This window comes from Lineus longissimus, chromosome 15 (assembly GCF_910592395.1).
Source record: "Lineus longissimus chromosome 15, tnLinLong1.2, whole genome shotgun sequence".
Taxonomy (NCBI): Eukaryota; Metazoa; Nemertea; class Pilidiophora; order Heteronemertea; family Lineidae; genus Lineus; species Lineus longissimus.
The window spans coordinates 9,174,015-9,191,096 of record NC_088322.1 but is presented as its reverse complement, the minus strand read 5'-3'; the positions used below and the strand labels follow the sequence as shown (position 1 = coordinate 9,191,096).

General features: G+C 42.5%; 1 protein-coding gene across 1 annotated transcript in view; it reads left to right on the top strand.

The window, feature by feature from the left end:
* The window catches only part of LOC135499413 (low-density lipoprotein receptor-related protein 2-like), a 59,779-nt gene that overhangs the window by 14,480 nt on the left and 28,217 nt on the right, over positions 1–17,082 (top strand). The window contains exons 15-35 of the mRNA XM_064790156.1: positions 859–1,085; positions 2,570–2,860; positions 3,122–3,232; positions 3,963–4,085; positions 4,413–4,652; positions 5,200–5,331; positions 5,701–5,826; positions 6,225–6,356; positions 6,984–7,103; positions 7,774–7,902; positions 8,496–8,701; positions 9,142–9,320; positions 9,780–10,008; positions 11,069–11,246; positions 11,530–11,658; positions 13,184–13,365; positions 13,798–14,063; positions 14,971–15,145; positions 15,283–15,535; positions 16,242–16,367; positions 16,749–16,856. Of these exons, the coding sequence (XP_064646226.1) occupies positions 859–1,085; positions 2,570–2,860; positions 3,122–3,232; positions 3,963–4,085; positions 4,413–4,652; positions 5,200–5,331; positions 5,701–5,826; positions 6,225–6,356; positions 6,984–7,103; positions 7,774–7,902; positions 8,496–8,701; positions 9,142–9,320; positions 9,780–10,008; positions 11,069–11,246; positions 11,530–11,658; positions 13,184–13,365; positions 13,798–14,063; positions 14,971–15,145; positions 15,283–15,535; positions 16,242–16,367; positions 16,749–16,856 (3,662 nt within the window). The remainder of the gene's footprint in view (positions 1–858; positions 1,086–2,569; positions 2,861–3,121; positions 3,233–3,962; positions 4,086–4,412; positions 4,653–5,199; positions 5,332–5,700; positions 5,827–6,224; positions 6,357–6,983; positions 7,104–7,773; positions 7,903–8,495; positions 8,702–9,141; positions 9,321–9,779; positions 10,009–11,068; positions 11,247–11,529; positions 11,659–13,183; positions 13,366–13,797; positions 14,064–14,970; positions 15,146–15,282; positions 15,536–16,241; positions 16,368–16,748; positions 16,857–17,082) is intronic.

Below are 17,082 nucleotides of genomic sequence, written 5' to 3'. Positions count from 1 at the left end.
CAACAATACAATGATACAAGAGCTGTTTTTATTTATTTTACAATCCTGCCCTGCCCTATTACCCCCCCCCCCCCCCCCCCACCACCCACACACACACGCACCCACTACCACCAATAACACCATCTTTCAGTCTGTCCTACTCAAATCTGGCTGTCCTGTCCATATTTATCAGTCCAAGTTTTAAAGGAAATCGAATGTTGGGTCCCATTTTTCAGGAAATGATTCAATGCTTTTATTTTTATAAGCTATTTCTTGTTCCAGTTGCCTTATGTATTTAATTTCATATTTATATGCCTTCAGGTCTGGTGCCACCTTTTTTTTTCTACACTGATGTATAAATCGTTTTGCCAACATTATCAAAGTGTGAAACATGAGCAGCTTGCGTGAACTCAATGTATGCGGGCGCTATACATTGTGAAAGTCAGACCCAATTTCGCAACCACGTGACCACCCTGGGATCCTGGGATTTTCAGGTTTTGGGATTCAAGAGGTTATTAGGTGAACTCGGGAATGTGACTAGATCTCATATGAAGGGGTCCTGGCGAAAACAACCGAAGTCAGACTTAGGCTGTTTTGATATGAGTGAAGATGGATAAAACTGACTTAATTATCCACATTTTAATACCAATATCACAGTGTTGCAAAAGTGCATTATGGAATTATTCTATTTTGAAATCTGGAATTTAAATGGAAATAATATGAAGGAAGTCAGGTATGCTTTGGCCTCTCCTGAGAAGTTGCAAAAATTAATTAGGTTGTTTTGGCTGGAACCCCTTCATATACACTAGATGCATAACTCTAGCTTATCCTTACCAGTTCTCTTTCACTGTGTTGAAAAAAGATATTTTCTTTTTCCAGAATCCAGTACTTCGATTTCAGCGGGAATTACATCAAGACTCTGGTCAGCTCAAAACGACCTCATGGGATTGCAAAATATGGCAATATCTTTTTCTACGGAGACTGGTACAATAAGGCTCTGATTCGTAAGGGTCCTGGTGTTTCGCCACGAGAGAGGATAGTCCGTGAGAATGAAGTCACCATCATGGACGTTAAAGTCTACGACAAGTCACTGCAGGTTATAGAAAGTAAGTCGTCATGTTGGTTCCCTATTTGTACCACTACTTGGCAGCCAATTGTTATTAGCTGCGCGTACACCACGAAATATTGGTGGACCAATTGCACGTACACCACCACATTGCCGTGACAAATTGGTTCGGCAATCCATTGCCGATACAAATTGCCGGGCGAATTTGTCCCATCAAGCTTGATGGTCCAAATTCGCCCGGCTTGTTAAAAGCTCAACTTTGTCGTGGTGTACGCGCTAATGGATCGGCAATTAGCTAGTTAGATGGTTCGGCGACAGGCGGCCCTTTCGAAATGGTGCTTTCTGCTTATTGTTTGCACGCCATCTGTTGCCGGATTTTATAACTAGCTGCAGCGCTGGTGTACGCACTTGGTGGATTTTCGATGGTGCGGCATTGGTTCGCGAACCAAGATTGGTGGTCCATTTTCAGGTGGTGTACGTATGGTTATTGTTATAGCAAATCTGCGCTGGAGAATAATCTTCAATGTCCTCCCTGCTGTGTTTTGTTTATAATTCTGAGTATCTTGATTGCTGGCCGGGGGGGGGGGGGGAGGGGGATGCCTTCTGTGGTAATCTGCCTTTGGTCTGGGAGTGAGAGAACTTGTTACCTGCTGTGCTGGCACTGCCAAGATGATGTTATCTACCTAAATCCACAGACCACATGCTGTCAACTGGTACAATGAGCCCAGACTTGCGTCCTCGCAGAATAAGAGGGAATGTGAAGGATCAGGCGTAGTAATAAGTTTAACCTCTTGAATCCCGGTGACCGACCAGTCGGTCATTTTGAAATAACGTTTTTTCCCAACAACCAACAGGTCGGTCTCAGTGATATTTTTATTCCCTTGAGCTGGGATGCTAGTTTATTGCTTGTTTTAGCATGTTTGATGTACAGTAGGGTCAGTTAGAGCTTGCCTGGGTAGATGGCGCCTCGGTATCGGACTTTGGCAGTTGTATGCGGCCGTTATACATCGTGAAAGTCAGACCCAATTTTGCAACCACCACCCTGGGATCCCGGGATTTTCAAGTTTTGGGATTCAGGAGGTTAACCTCTCTAGCACAGATTTGTGGTAATGATATCACCTCCGGTGGTGACCGTTACTTACTTTGCAGAGCGTTTTCCTCTATTTGAAGGATATTGAATATTCATAAGCTGCTCTTCATATGCACGTAGTTAGATGTTTTCGTAATTATCATGATATCCTTCAGAGTCTCAGAATTGATAAGCACCAGGCACCCATTCAGTTCATGAACGCGCAGAATGTCCTAAACTTCCAGCTCTGTGGCCAACATGCTAACCACCAAGCCATAAAGGAAATCCTCTATGGCTACCAGGTAAAACGGTGCCTTATAACTGGGGGTACATCATACATGTACACAGGATATAGTACTATCCCTTGGGTGCCAAAGGCAAAATCTGTGAGAGAAAAAAACACCGCAAAATTGGTTTTCATTATTTGTCAGTCAAATATTTTCGCTTCTTTCCAGGACGGAACCTTTGTCGCGACAAAAACGGCCTCTGTTCTCATTTCTGTTTTCCGGTTTTCATCCTTTTGCCACACTACTCGAGCCCGACGTATGAACGCCATTGCGGCTGCCCGGACGGCATGCGCGTGAAACCCGACCAACGGACGTGCGAGCGGGACCCTGACATGACCACGGTCCAGCCGTGCCTGGGATACTTCCAGTGCGCCAATGGCCGCTGTGTGCCGCCTGGGTGGAGATGTGATGGTGACAATGACTGTTTTGATAACTCTGATGAAGCAGACTGCGGCGAAAGTAAGTCATCATTTTCATATAAAATTCTTGTATTCTAAAAAATTTCTTTCCCTTTATTGGCCATCAATTTCAGTTTGTTGATGAAAAGTGAAAGCTACTAATTTTTTGTTTCTGGGTGCTTTAAAGGAAAAACTTTGACTGTATCATTTGATGCTGGTGTCAAATGCTGACGTTGACAGGTTAAAAAGGAAAAGCTTTGACTGTATCGTTTGATGCTGGTGTCAAATGGCGACGTTGACGGCCGTGTCTTATTTTTTCCAGGGACCTGCGCACCAGGATTCCATAAGTGTGACAACGGCAAGTGTATTCATCCGCGGTGGGTCTGTGACGGTGATAATGATTGTGGAGATATGACAGATGAGCTGAATTGTCGTAAGTCTTCTTGTTATCAGTCAGGCGAGGGTCCCAGATGAGTGGACCAGGCCGTCACCCAGTGATTGGCCCTATCTCTGTCTCTACTCAGCATGTATGGTGCGGGTGGATCACATGGTCACCCTTCGCTTGAGCAGCTAGTGCTTGCACAGCCGATATGTTCAACACTATACCTACCGAAAACCAATGTGTTCCTGGGATGGCCATGTTTAACAAAAGGTACCATCCTGTGATTAAACTTGTGACTGATGCCTTATCATTAGCTAAAAATGGAGTTTCAAAACCGATTGGCACCCAACCTGAGAATCACATTAACCTCTTGAATCCCAAAACTTGAAAATCCTGGGATCCCAGGGTGGTCACGTGGTTGAGAAATTGGGTCTGACTTTCACGATGTATAGCACCCGCATACAAACGCCAAGTCCGGTACGGAGACGCCATCTACCCAGGTATGCTCTAACTGACCCTACTGTACATCAAACATGCTAAAAAAGCGATAAACTAGCGTCCCAGCTCAAGGGAATAAAAATATCATTGAGACCGACCTGTCGGTTGTGAAAAAAAGTTATTTCAAAATGACCGACTGGTCGGTCACCGGGATTCAGGAGATAACTATGAGTAGGTAATGCAGAAGAAAGATCTCCTGCAATACAGGAAGAGGGATCCAAGACTAATGATTCATCCATACCAATGTTTTCATAAAGACTGAAGAAGTTGTTTTCTTTTCAAGCCAATAAGACGTGTACTAGCGCCGAGTTCACTTGCGATAACGGGCTGTGTGTCAGTCATCGATATCTCTGCAACACTGTTAACGACTGCGGAGATGGGTCGGATGAAAGCGTGGAACACTGCGGTAAGCGGAATAATGTTGGACCAAAAACTATCTTTCTTCCACATTATGTGCCAATGGAGCATCTTCAAAATTGAAGTAACCGAAATGATGCTTTTCTGTCTTTTACATTGAAACAGTGATAGAAGATAAATCAACCTCCTTGCCAAATAGCCAAGGTAAAACTGATGTGTTCTTACAAGGCTTCAGTTGCAAGAGACTGTTGGTTAATTTTCCTCCTAGAGAAGGATTAAAGGAAAATTGTGTCTGCTGTGTATTTCAGAATTTTCAGAAGTTTTATCCACATCTTTTCCGTCTCTAGTGTTGGTTTTCATTAATTGGCGATTTCAGTTGGCAAGACATGCACCCCTGATGAGTTCAAATGCAATAACAATCGCTGCCTGACCTCACGATGGGTTTGCGACGGTGACAACGATTGTTTGGATTTCTCTGACGAACAGGACTGCCCACCCAAAAATTGCACTGCAGATGTGCAGTTCAAGTGTAAATACTTCGACAAGTGCATTCCGGTCGGATTGAAGTGCAATGAGAACCCGGACTGTCCGGATTATTCCGACGAAATCGGTTGTCGTAAGTATTAGTAATGCCGTTCTTTTTACGATGTAGGAATTCGGGATGCTTAATACCTTGGCTGCCGTTTTAAAACGTCATTGACGTTTTCGAGCTCGCTGCCAAATGACGTTTTAAAACGTCACCCCAAAGACACATTCAAATTTCGCGGTTTCGTGACGAAATGAGAAGACCACGTGTCCACCCTGCACCTACTGTCTGCTTGTCGATGCACAGACTATATAGCTATTTATAACTCATTTAGCGTGAACAATGGCGACTTCTTCCGGTCAGCACATATATCACTGTTCTGACTGTCATGTCCCCTTTGTAAGGGCAGGTGCTTTGGGAAATACCACTCCAAGCATGACATATAATGAAAGAGGAGATCAAGAACTACACGTAAACCCAGTTTCATGTAATTCCCTTGATAATAACTTTATTTTTTATACATGTGAAAATCGCTGATTTTAGTGAAAACCTTTGCCCCGTAGGGGATAGATAAGAAAAAGGGCCTGGCAGTGAAGGTGCTAAGACTCTTATTCATGTTCCCACATTCTCATTTCAGCTGACCGACCATACGAAGGTTGCCATGAGGACGAGATACAGTGCTCGCCGGGCGGGGAATGTATCCCGACGAAATGGAAGTGTGATGGTCAGATCGACTGTGAGAACGGCATTGATGAACCTGAAGATTGTCGTAAGTGTTGAATTTTTCTATCACACACATTTTCCAACATTGTTGTGTGTAGTGGCACGGCAAATTGTATAATCACTATGACTGTGTTGCCTCTTTTAATCTGTACACATCCCTCGTTCGTACCAAGATCAAATTTTTGTCTCACTTCAAGTAATATACAGGGTGGTCCAGAAAAAAACTTCCTTGCCCTCTCCTGGGGACCAGATTGATAGCACACAACCTCGTTCCCCAATAAAAAGTGGCCCCATTTGAGAAGTCTTTCCTGGGCCACCCTGTAGATCAGACTCGTCACAAGGCCTCAATTTTCATCGCAAGATTCCGCAACGGATAACTGCAATGCTATGCTACATTTTCTTGTCTTCAATTCAGCGGCTGTCACCTGCCTCGCAAACCAATTCCAATGTGATAACGGGCGCTGCATGTGGAATCATTGGGTCTGCGATGGCGACAATGACTGTGGTGACAATAGTGACGAAGCCAACGAGAGGACATGTGGTAGGTACCTTTGGCTCGTCACTTTACTTCCATTGCCGTTTATTTTGGATGAGATACATTTATATAAGGGCTATATTCTCTTGCCAGTACCACATCTTGACCTCGCCCCAATTCCGAAAAAAAACGAATTGGGATTAACCTTGTCATTTGAGCAGTGGTGCTAAACCCATGCACAAGTTTGTGTGGTGAACTTTCCTATGCTGTATAAAGTTCGGGCCTTTTTCTTGAGCGGTTTTGGTCGGAATGAAAGATGAGAAGATTTAGGGATTCATTATTGTGGTATGTTCAATGAAAATCTGAGAGAATCTGTGAAAATGGGAGCTATGTGCATCGTCATATTTTTCATCATCTTTGAGCAAACTATAGTGTGAAATAACCCATTTCGTATCAAAATTTAGCTCCAAAGACGTTCACTTGTCCATCAATTGGACTCTGGATGTGCCCAGGCTATCAGCAGTGTATCAACAAGACATTCGTTTGCAATGGAAAAGAGGATTGTCCTGATGGTGGAGACGAGGGCGGAGAGTGCAGTAAGTTTTGTTCTTCAAAAGTTGAATTCCAAATGATACCCAGTTTCTTATAGCTGAACTAATATAATGTAACTCATGTGTGATTGTTAAGCCCAATGAATAGAATTGGCGTCAAACCATCGTGGCATGTAAAAAACACTCACAAAGACCTGTTGAATACTCCTTGGAGAATGATTTTTTCTTGGCTAGAGTCAACACAGAAGAAAAGCTGTAAAAAGCTTTGAGTCCAGAGCATGAGCTTCATCTCGAACTTTGTAGAAAGTGAGCTAGGCCATCTCACTGTTAGCACAGGAAAAAATATTTTGTTATTCTTCTTCTTCTTCTCGTTCGCTCTAGACAGTCAAGTCCGATCTTCTGATGTATTCTATGGTGTTTCGCAGCTGTTGGAGGTCTCCATAGAGCTGGTCTTGTAGGCTGGTACCTTCTGGCCAGATGTCTTTTCTCAGAGCTGCCAATCTCGCACATCTTGTCAGGATGTGTGCCACGGTCATCGGTTCCGTGGCACATGGGCACAAGTCGTTGTCTCCGATCCGTATTTTGTTATTGTGCTGTTAGATTTGTCACTTAAAATTTAGTTCTCTTGTGTATTTAGACCTTGTAATTTACAGATGACCTTGTAATTTACAGATGACCTTGTGTGCACGGAGAACAACGGTGGCTGTAGTCACTACTGTGTGGCGACACCTTTTGGAGCCAAGTGTACCTGTCCAGTTGGTATGGCAATCAACGATTCCAAGAACTGTGCTGGTGAGTTAGTGATTGATTATATCTCTGCTTAGTTATGTAAGATTGCTATGAACAAAATTTGTGTGACTTTGGTGAGGGGACATGTCCCTCTAATGTCATTTGATGTCACCATGATGAAATATCAGTCCACACTGCCAATGGGTGGTTAGGCAATGATAACCACTTGGGTAGGTTCAGAATACTGAAGCAGTCAAAAGCATTCACAATCACATTTCATTAATTAACCTCTTGAATCCCAAAACTTGAAAATCCCGGGATCCCAGGGTGGTCACGTGGTTGTGAAATTGGGTCTGACTTTCACGATGTATACTGTGCCTGCATTCAACCGCTAAAGTCCGGTACCGAGGCGCCATCTACCCAGGCATGCTCTGACTGACCCTACTGCACATCAAACACACTAAAATAAGCAATAAACTAGCATCCCAGCTCAAGGGAATAAAAATATCACTGAGACTGACCTGTCAGTCGTTGGGAAAAAAACGTTATTTCAAAATGACCAACTGGTTAATTTGAGGTGCTTTAGAATAGAAATTGATACCTCACTGTATTGATAATTTAATAGTCTAACCAAACACTGCTACGTGTATATCATTTCACGATACCTCCAGTCGGTATCGGTTCGGTTCTTGAAAACTGAACCAATTTACAGTTTTTCATGTTCAATTTTCAGATGAAAATGAGTGCGAAACACCTGGAAAGTGTAGCCAGACGTGTGTCAATCTGAAAGGGTCGTATAAATGTGAATGTGACGATGGCTACTATCTGAACGAGAAAAGCAAGCAGTGTTTTGCTGCGGACAGTAAGTTGAATGACATAGTCCCTCTAATGTCCCATTTGATGTCGTCACCATATGAAATATCAGTCCCTGTTGTCAGCAGGTGGTTATTTTGACAACATCGCGCAGGTGGCAGGATAAATTGACTAGACGAGTTCTCTTTAAAAGAATTACATAATTCTATATCGTGCTATTTTTCTCTCTATAAATCATTCATATGTACATGTATAAAACTCGGTGATTTGATAAGGAATGTTTGTATCTGATTCATTTTATCACATTCCTTGTAGTTGGGCCACCATCTTGTCCATAATGCTGTTTGGACCAAATTTCAGCTGAGCGCGAGGCCCTTGGCCTCTTGTTCTCTATATTTTATATCACTGAATTCAACTGATGATTTGATAAAGAATGTAGCTGATTTGATTTGTTTGTATGGTCTTTTTCATTTGAGTAAGATTTTAGAATCAGTTGTCAAAAGAATTAGGTTTTGGGCCAGTGATGTCATCAATGGTAATTTGGTACTGAAGTTCAATTTGATTTTCTTGGTACAGATCCAAGAAATGTGGTAGAGTTTCGTCATCAATCTTGTCATCATTCTCTAACTTTGTTTATTCTAGATACATCCGTCGTCTTGTATGCAACGACTCATAACAACATCGTCAAGGCGGACATTGCCAGTTGGACCTTCTCTGTCCTACCTGTTCCTGCCATTGGCTACGCCTCGTGCATGAGCTTCCATCAGAAAACTGGCCGGCTCTATTATGCAGATACAGTGGGGAATACCATCTCTAGTGCATTTTTCAATGGGACCAATGCAACTGTGGTAAGGTTATTTGAGTATGATTTTATCCAGTGCCCATGTTGAAGTCTTCACACCACAGATAACCAGCTGGGAGAGGGGTCACCAAATGATGTGAGAGAACCCTATTGGCGACTTTGTGTAACTTTCTCTTGCCTGCCAAGCCGCTGCCTATAGTGTCCCTTTAAATTGAACGATTTTGGAATTGTCTTTTAATAACCCGTTACTTCCAGCTTTTGGATAACGTGTAACTTTGTGTAACTTTCTCTTGCCTGCCAAGCTGCTGCCTTTAGTGTCCCTTTAAATTGAACGATTTTGGAATTGTCTTTTAATAACCCGTTACTTCCAGCTTTTGGATAACGTGTAACTTTGTGTAACTTTCTCTTGCCTGCCAAGCTGCTGCCTATAGTGTCCCTTTAAATTGAACGATTTGCAATTGTCTTTTAATAACACGTTACTTCCAGCTTTTGGATAACGGCGCTGATGTAACGACTGCCTTGGCGGTGGACTGGGTTGCTGAGAACCTCTACTACATGGACTGGTACTTGGAGACTTTAGAGGTCGTGAAGCTGGATGGGACACATCGGGCACTTCTCTTTTCCAGTGGGATCTCGCAACCGAGTGCTATGGCTTTGGACCCAAGGTAAGGAGATCGGTTCGAAAATGTTCATTTTTTAATGAAATTTGATTACACCTTTATCAGTCAGATGAAAAATGTTGATGTGCAAGTTTAATAAGCCTGCTTAAGCTATTTAAATTGTCAGGTCCGCTCATTTGACTATCTTATCCAGTAAGGGACTACAAGCCAGTCATCTGGGGCGTGCCCTGGATTTTGAGCAAAAGGTGTAAATCTTCTGAGGGGAGGGCAAGGGGCCTATAGCCCCTCACACTGAAAGAAATCAGTCTGGAACACTGCATTTCCTGCAGTTCAGCCATTGAATAATGGCTTTATTAGAACATTTCCCAAACCAAAGTTATGCAGTGGAAAGCGTGAATTTAACTGCTACTCTTTAAGTGGAAAGACTACCAGGTGGCAGATACTTTCTTCTTAGAATTTAAGGAAATTTGACTGGTGTAAATTAGTTTCATCGATACATTACAGGGACAAACTGATGTTCTGGAGCGACTGGGGAAAGCCACCAAGAATCGAACGAGCCGGCATGGATGGTTCTGATCGTAAGATCATCATCAGCGAAAAGGTCTTCTGGCCGAAGGGGATAACGATCGATTACCCTGCAAGGAGGTTGTATTTCATGGATTCCAGGTTGGACTATATCGATTATTGTAATTACGATGGTTCTGGGAGAACAACACTTATTGCCAGCAGTCAGGTGAGAACTTCGAACATTTCAACTCCTTTTTTATGAACAGAAGAAAACACCCTTGATAAGAGAAGTTGTTGAAATTACTATGAGTCTGACTCGTAAGTTCATCATTATGGGTTAAGTCTACTAGCATATACCCATGGCGCAGGCCGTTCGAGGTATAAAAATCGGATTGTGTGGGTGCTGGTATGTTGTGGGTTTGGTGTAAATGGGGTGCTGGTTTGTGAGTAACACTTTTTTTCATGAGTGTAATACTTCTTGAAAACGGAACTATGTAACCATGTACATGATGTACAGGCGTCAACAATGCTAAACCAATTCTCGGAAAACCAAGATGGTGCAGACTGGTGATGTACTCGATATCAGCCAGCGATTAGCGCCAAAATGGTTTAAGTTACCGGTGTGCGCGTAAATCTTGTCTCCCGTTGGGTGCATTGTAGTGTCCTAAGATGAGCTATTTGTGAATTACTTTTAATGATGGAAGTGACTATTTGGCAAGCCCGGCTCACCAAACAGCGCCTTTTTTCTGCCCTAGATGGAGAGCCGAACTCATGCATATTCAACCATCCAGGAGCTCATTATCATTCGTGGCAACACGGTCAGCAACACTGGAGTTACAGTGAAACGCCTTAAATGCACACTAATGCATTTAACATGCTTATCAGTTAAATCATGTTTATGACTTTTTTTGTAAATCCATACAGTCATGTACATGTACATGCTTCTTCATGGATTATTGACCAAAACCCGAGTTTAGTAACAGAAATTGAATCGAGAGCGGGAAGTCGGCCATTGTTAAATATGCGCATATAAATTCGAATATGACGTCACTGCTCTCTGATTGGCCAACATGTTGTAACCTCTCCGGCTCGCCAAAGAGGGTAGTATTTTTGCCCTGTTTGGCAAGCCCGGCTTGCCGAACAGGGTGGCTTTTTAGTGCTGTTTGGCAAGCGGCTCTCCAAACAGGACAAAAAAAGATGCCTGTTCGGCGAGCGGCTTGCCAAATAGACCCGGCCATTAATGATATCAACCCTGATATAGTATAGATTGTTATCATTCATTTCAGTTGATTCATTCTCCTGTATCAATCACTGTGTTTGAAGACTACATCTATTGGTCAGATGAGCACTACAAACGGATCAGCCGATGCGGGAAATTCAGCTGTACGGGAAAGACGGTGGACGTGCACTCCCTGAAGGGAGCCATTGCTGTTTTGATCCAGCACCCGCTGCGTCAGCCAAATGGTATGGTCTTGATTTGTTGTTTTCTTTGCTTGACGCGAGGCATGCAAATATTTCCGGGCGTTTAGTACATGTTAATGGTGCCTTGCACCCTCGGAATACAAATAATAGTTCCATGAAAAAGTCTTACAAGTGTCGTTTGCACTTTTTGTTGTAGCGTGACATGCGAACATGAGCTAGTACTCCAGTGGAATCTAATCTATGTGTATTGAGACTTTCACACGTGAGTTAATACTGCAGTTTGAATCTTATCTATTTTACTTCATTCTGATTATTTCTCTTTCAGCAACCAACCACTGCCTCAATTCACAGTGTAGCCATCTCTGTCTTCTGTCACCAACTGAATCCTCTGGCTTCAAGTGTGTCTGTCCGGCTGGGATGCGTCTCGACTCGAACAAGAAGACTTGTGCTGCGGGTATAACATGGATTTTCAACGGTCCTATATATTCTTGGCATGCCTGTTTCTATTCAAGTTACAGTGGAACCCCGGTAACACGACCACCCAAGGGACTAAGCCGAAGTGGTCGTGTTACCGGGGTGGTCGCGTTAGTGAATTTAAGAATCATAAGTAGGTTTTCCCGCCAAAACATCGTCCTGCTGTGTGTACATTGACATGCATGAATGACTACGCCACCGGGTGATTCGATAATTTTGTGTGTATATTACGAATAAAAAATCATTTTCTTGAGTGTTTTGCGTTTAATTTGCAACTTATGTAAATGAGTAAATAAACTGACGAGAGCTAATTAGACCAAACATTACATTAAAACTTGAGCATGCTAATTAGAACAAGCATGTAATTCACACCATCGGCAGCTGCCCTTCTTGATGTCGAGCTAATATTCCCGCTAACATTGAGAGAGGTGATGTGAGAAGATGTTGAGAATTCTTCCTGATGTCTTCCTGCTTTAACTTCAGCCAATTTGAACTGGTACTGATTAAATCATCTTTTTAATAACGTATTTTATCAACATTACGACGTAGTAAGCATTCTTTACTTTGAGTATCGGTACTCTTACTAATCAACATAATTTATTTGTCCTAAAAACTACGTGTGCATGCCTCTTGACATCATTTAATACTAAATGATGAAAACACAAACCGTGAGTCGAAAAGAAAGTTTATTCTTCATTTTATTTGCGCTTACATTTGATCAAACTCACTTACACATCATTTATTTTCATATGGATTCCCATGTGTTCGAGGTGCTAATTATCAACACGGATTTGCGAGAAGGTGCCAATTGATACGATGCGGTCATGGTTGATTACGGCAATTAGGCCTCATGGTCGCGTTAGCGGGGTTAATTTGCAGTTTGGGAGCGACCAAGCTGGTGGTCGCGGTCTGGGTACCGGGGTGGTCGTGTTAGCGAGGGCCAGTTAATGGGAATTAGAGAGAAAACCATTCGGGACCGGAGAATTTTGGTCGTGTTCGCGGGGTGGTCGCGTTACTGAGGTGGTCGCCGACCGGGGTTCCACTGTATATCTGTTTCTGCTCGTCCTCGATGGTAAAGTGGTTAGAGTGCCAAGCTAATTAGGAGGTAATGAGTTCAACTCCATGAAGGATTGTCGTTTTCTCGCTGATTTCGTGTCATTGGGCAGTACACTTAATCCTACTTGCTTCTCTCCACCCAGTTGTATAAATGTGTATCTGAGGCTTGCCTAGGAAGGTACATGCAGCTGTGAGGGACTTGCATCCTGTTCTGGGAAGTGATACCCTTAGTCGCTTGGCGCTGCAGAAACCGGTATGATCTATGGCTCTGCAGAATACTCTATGAAATGCCGCTTTGAAGTGGTGATGTTTCATCAATTTGATGGCAGTCGAATCATGGTGCATTTTAGTTCTCAACGTATCATTACATTGTATAAATTTGTTTCTAATTAAAAACTTGCTTTGCGATATTTGGTTCACATCAAATTTATGCTTTTATTTTCTTCTAGATGATAAGATGTTTCTGATGGTCCTAGTTAAGTACAGTCTTCAAGGAGTCAGTCTACCGCCTCTCAATGCCACTATCCAGCCTTTTGTTCCAATCTCGAACATCCGTAATGGCATCGACTTTGACTTTGACAGCGAGAAGAGGATGATTTATTGGATTGAATACTTTGAACATAATCAGACAGTAAGTTAATCATTTGAACCATTTTGCTGTGGGTGACTTGCACGGTACGTCATTCCACATGTCCCCTTAGGTGCAGGTGACATGCAGAGAACGTCATGTAATCTTTAAATCATCCAAATTCATCCTTCCTTTTTCAAGCCATTTTGAGGTTGAATATTTTCGGCGAATGCAAGCAGCTGATGATTCCGGTACTGGGCAAAGACTATCAAATCTGGCTCTGGTTTGATATGCTAATTTTCAACACTGCACACTGCAAAATCTGTATTTTTCCTATTTGACAAGTTACAATATTTGAGGTTTTCCTATCAAAAAAATTTTTTTTTTAATTTAAATTTTTATGAATATAGTTTATTTGCAATTTCTGCTAAAATGAAAAGTCTGCAGATAATTGGCAGTTTAACTTAATTTTCATTGACGATACTTGTCTTTCAGAGTCAGGTACATCGCTGCGGTTTTGATGGTCAAAACCGGGAGCTGTTCGCACCGACCAGCTTCATCGGGACGCCGTACAGTCTGGCGATCGACTGGAAGTCCAGGAACCTGTATTACGGTGACATAAAGTACCACACCATCAATGTGATGAATTTGGAAAAGCCGCAGTTCCATAAGATTCTGTATAATAATAATGGCAAGAATGCTCTGGAGATGACGTTGAAGGTGTTCAAGCCGACTGATATGGTGGTGGATCCAGTCGAGGGGTAAGTTGTTTTTTGTTGTCGTCGGCTATGATGTTTTTGTTATAGTTCTCTCGAGTGGTTACTTCAGTAGTACCACTGACACTAGAACTCAAATGGTTACCTCAGTAGAACCATTGACACTAGAACTCAAATGGTTACTTCAGTAGTACCATTGACACTAGAACTCAAATGGTTACTTCAGTAGTACCATTGACACTAGAACTCAAATGGTTACCTCAGTAGAACCATTGACACTAGAACTCAAATGGTTACTTCAGTAGTACCATTGACACTAGAACTCAAATGGTTACTTCAGTAAGTAGTACCATTGACACTAGAACTCAAATGGTTACTTCAGTAGTACCATTGACACTAGAACTCAAATGGTTACTTCAGTAGAACCATTGACACTAGAACTCAAATGGTTACTTCAGTAGTACCATTGACACTAGAACTCAAATGGTTACTTCAGTAGAACCATTGACACTAGAACTCAAATGGTTACTTCAGTAGTACCATTGACACTAGAACTCAAATGGTTACTTCAGAAGAACCATTGACACTAGAACTCAAATGGTTACTTCAGAAGAACCATTGACACTAGAACTCAAATGGTTACTTCAGTAGTACCATTGACACTAGAACTCAAATGGTTACTTCAGTAGAACCATTGACACTAGAACTCAAATGGTTACTTCAGTAGTTCTGGAACAACTTCATGTATTGTATAAGTAAAACAAATGAAATACCTTTTAAACCAGGGCCTAAATGGTTACTTCAGAAGATCAGGAAGAACTACTGCATGCATTAAAACAAGTTTAAAAAAAGAAATACCATTGACAAAGGAACTCAATCGATCACTTCAACAGTTCAGATCATTTTGAGCAAATTTAGCTGAAATCTCCTGAAAAATTATTTCCCGTTTCAGAAACCTGTACTTCATTGACGGAGGTGGTAATGGCGTCCCGAAAAAGATCCAGCGCATCTCTCTCGATGGCCAAATAGGCGCAATCCAGACGCGCGACATCCTCAGCGAGCCGACCGGACTGACGTATGATGCTCCTAGTCACACTCTCTATTGGGCTGATCCGCAATTACATGCCGTAAGTCACAGTGTGTTTTTTGTATCCTATGTGCCATTTTTTTCTGATGTTGAGCACGTTCAATTCACGAGTTCAAGGAGAAAAGTAACTTCCTATGACTTGAGTTTCATACTGGTAAAATTCAAATTTGTTTTCAGATTCGCCAAGCCGTCACCAACCCAAAAGGAAACGACCGTGTGCTCATCAATTCGCCCACAGTTCATGCTCCTCGAGGAATCGCGACCAGCGGCGGGAAATTATACTACACCGACTCTGCTTACGAGACAATAATGCAAGTTAAAGTGTCCGATTTGAGTCAGAAAAAGACGATAATTGGCTCAGAAAAATTATGGGGAGGCGCTGCAAACAACCTCGGAAAATTGAAAATGTATAGTAGCAGGCATGAGGGAGGTAGGTTAATCTTACTTGTATGATAATGGCACTAGCCATTATCGGCCTTCCAATCCAGCGGTGGAAGATAGCAGAGGTGGGGCATAGCTAGCTTTTTTACCGTGATGGGGGGGGGGGGGGGAGGTTTTACGGGCATCCTGACAATGACAGGCCATTTCACTTGATAATACTCTTGGAAACATGCGTAAGGAGGACTCATATTGTTGGCCCCCTTTGCAAGAGGATGTTCTTTGTGAACCAAATGTCACTTTTTGAAACTTTTTGGGCAAAATCACATTGAAAAACAATTTGACACCTTCCCCCCTTAACCTCTTGAATCCCGGTGACCGACCAGTCGGTCAATTTGAAATAACGTTTTTTTCTCAATGACCGACAGGTCGGTCTCAGTGATATTTTTATTCCCTAGAGCTGGGACTCTAGTTTATTGCTTGTTTTAGCGTGTTTGATGTACAGTAGGGTCAGTTAGAGCATGCCTGGGTAGATGGCCCCTCGTTACCGGACTTTCGCAGTTGTATGCGGGCACTATCGTGAAAGTCAGACCCAATTTTGCAACCACGTGACCACCCTGGGATCCCGGGATTTTCAAGTTTTGGGATTCAAGAGGTTAACTAGGTCCATGGAAAGTGTGACTATGCAGCAGTATTTGCCCTTACATGTCTGTGCAACTGTAATTCATCCTATAATGTGTGAGTCCATCTCTTTGAAGTAACAAGTAGTTGTCGTACCAACAATGGCGACTGTGAACAACTCTGCCTTCCGAAGTCGGACGGAGGAAAGAGGTGTGACTGTGCGACTGGCTTCACTCTTGGTGGCGATGGCAAGTCATGTACACGTAAGTCTCTGAGTCTCATTTTGTTGGAAAAAGTCATGTACACATAAAGTCTCTTTTAGTCGCATTTTCATGGAAACAAGTCATTCATTATGGAAGTCTCTTCGAGTCTCATATTGTTGGAAACACGTCATTTATTATTGAGGTTTCTTTGAGTCTCATTTTGATGGAAACGAGTCACACTAAATAAGTTTCTTTTAGTGTCATTTTGCAGTTGTAAAATTAAACCGGTTTGATATGAAAGATCACAGTGATCTTGGCACTTGACTGATGCAATAAAAATTGCCTCTCTCATGTGTGCTTAGATGCTATGAAACATCACCTGAAAGTTAAATGTGATAGATGATTCGAATTTGAATTTGAGGAATCCAAATTAATTTTCAGAGCCGACATCATTCTTGATCACCCAGCAAGCGACCGTCATGCGTGCGTTTGAACTCAAAGATGACCCACTAGAGGCCATGATCCCTGTCGCTGCTGTCCAAGCACCAGGTAGGAACTAGACAACTGTAAAGTTTGGTTCGAGTTGAAACTTCGGCCATGCTATTAATCAACCGGCTGTTGTCTCAAGCCCCAGGAACCCACTCAAAGATGCCCTACTTACTCGATGACCAATTGGCATCAATGAGGCTATTCTCTTGAAAACAAACAACAGACCCCCCCCCCCACCCTTGCATCTGCCTTCCTGGCATTCGTTTGTTTTGAAAGGGTTCTAATT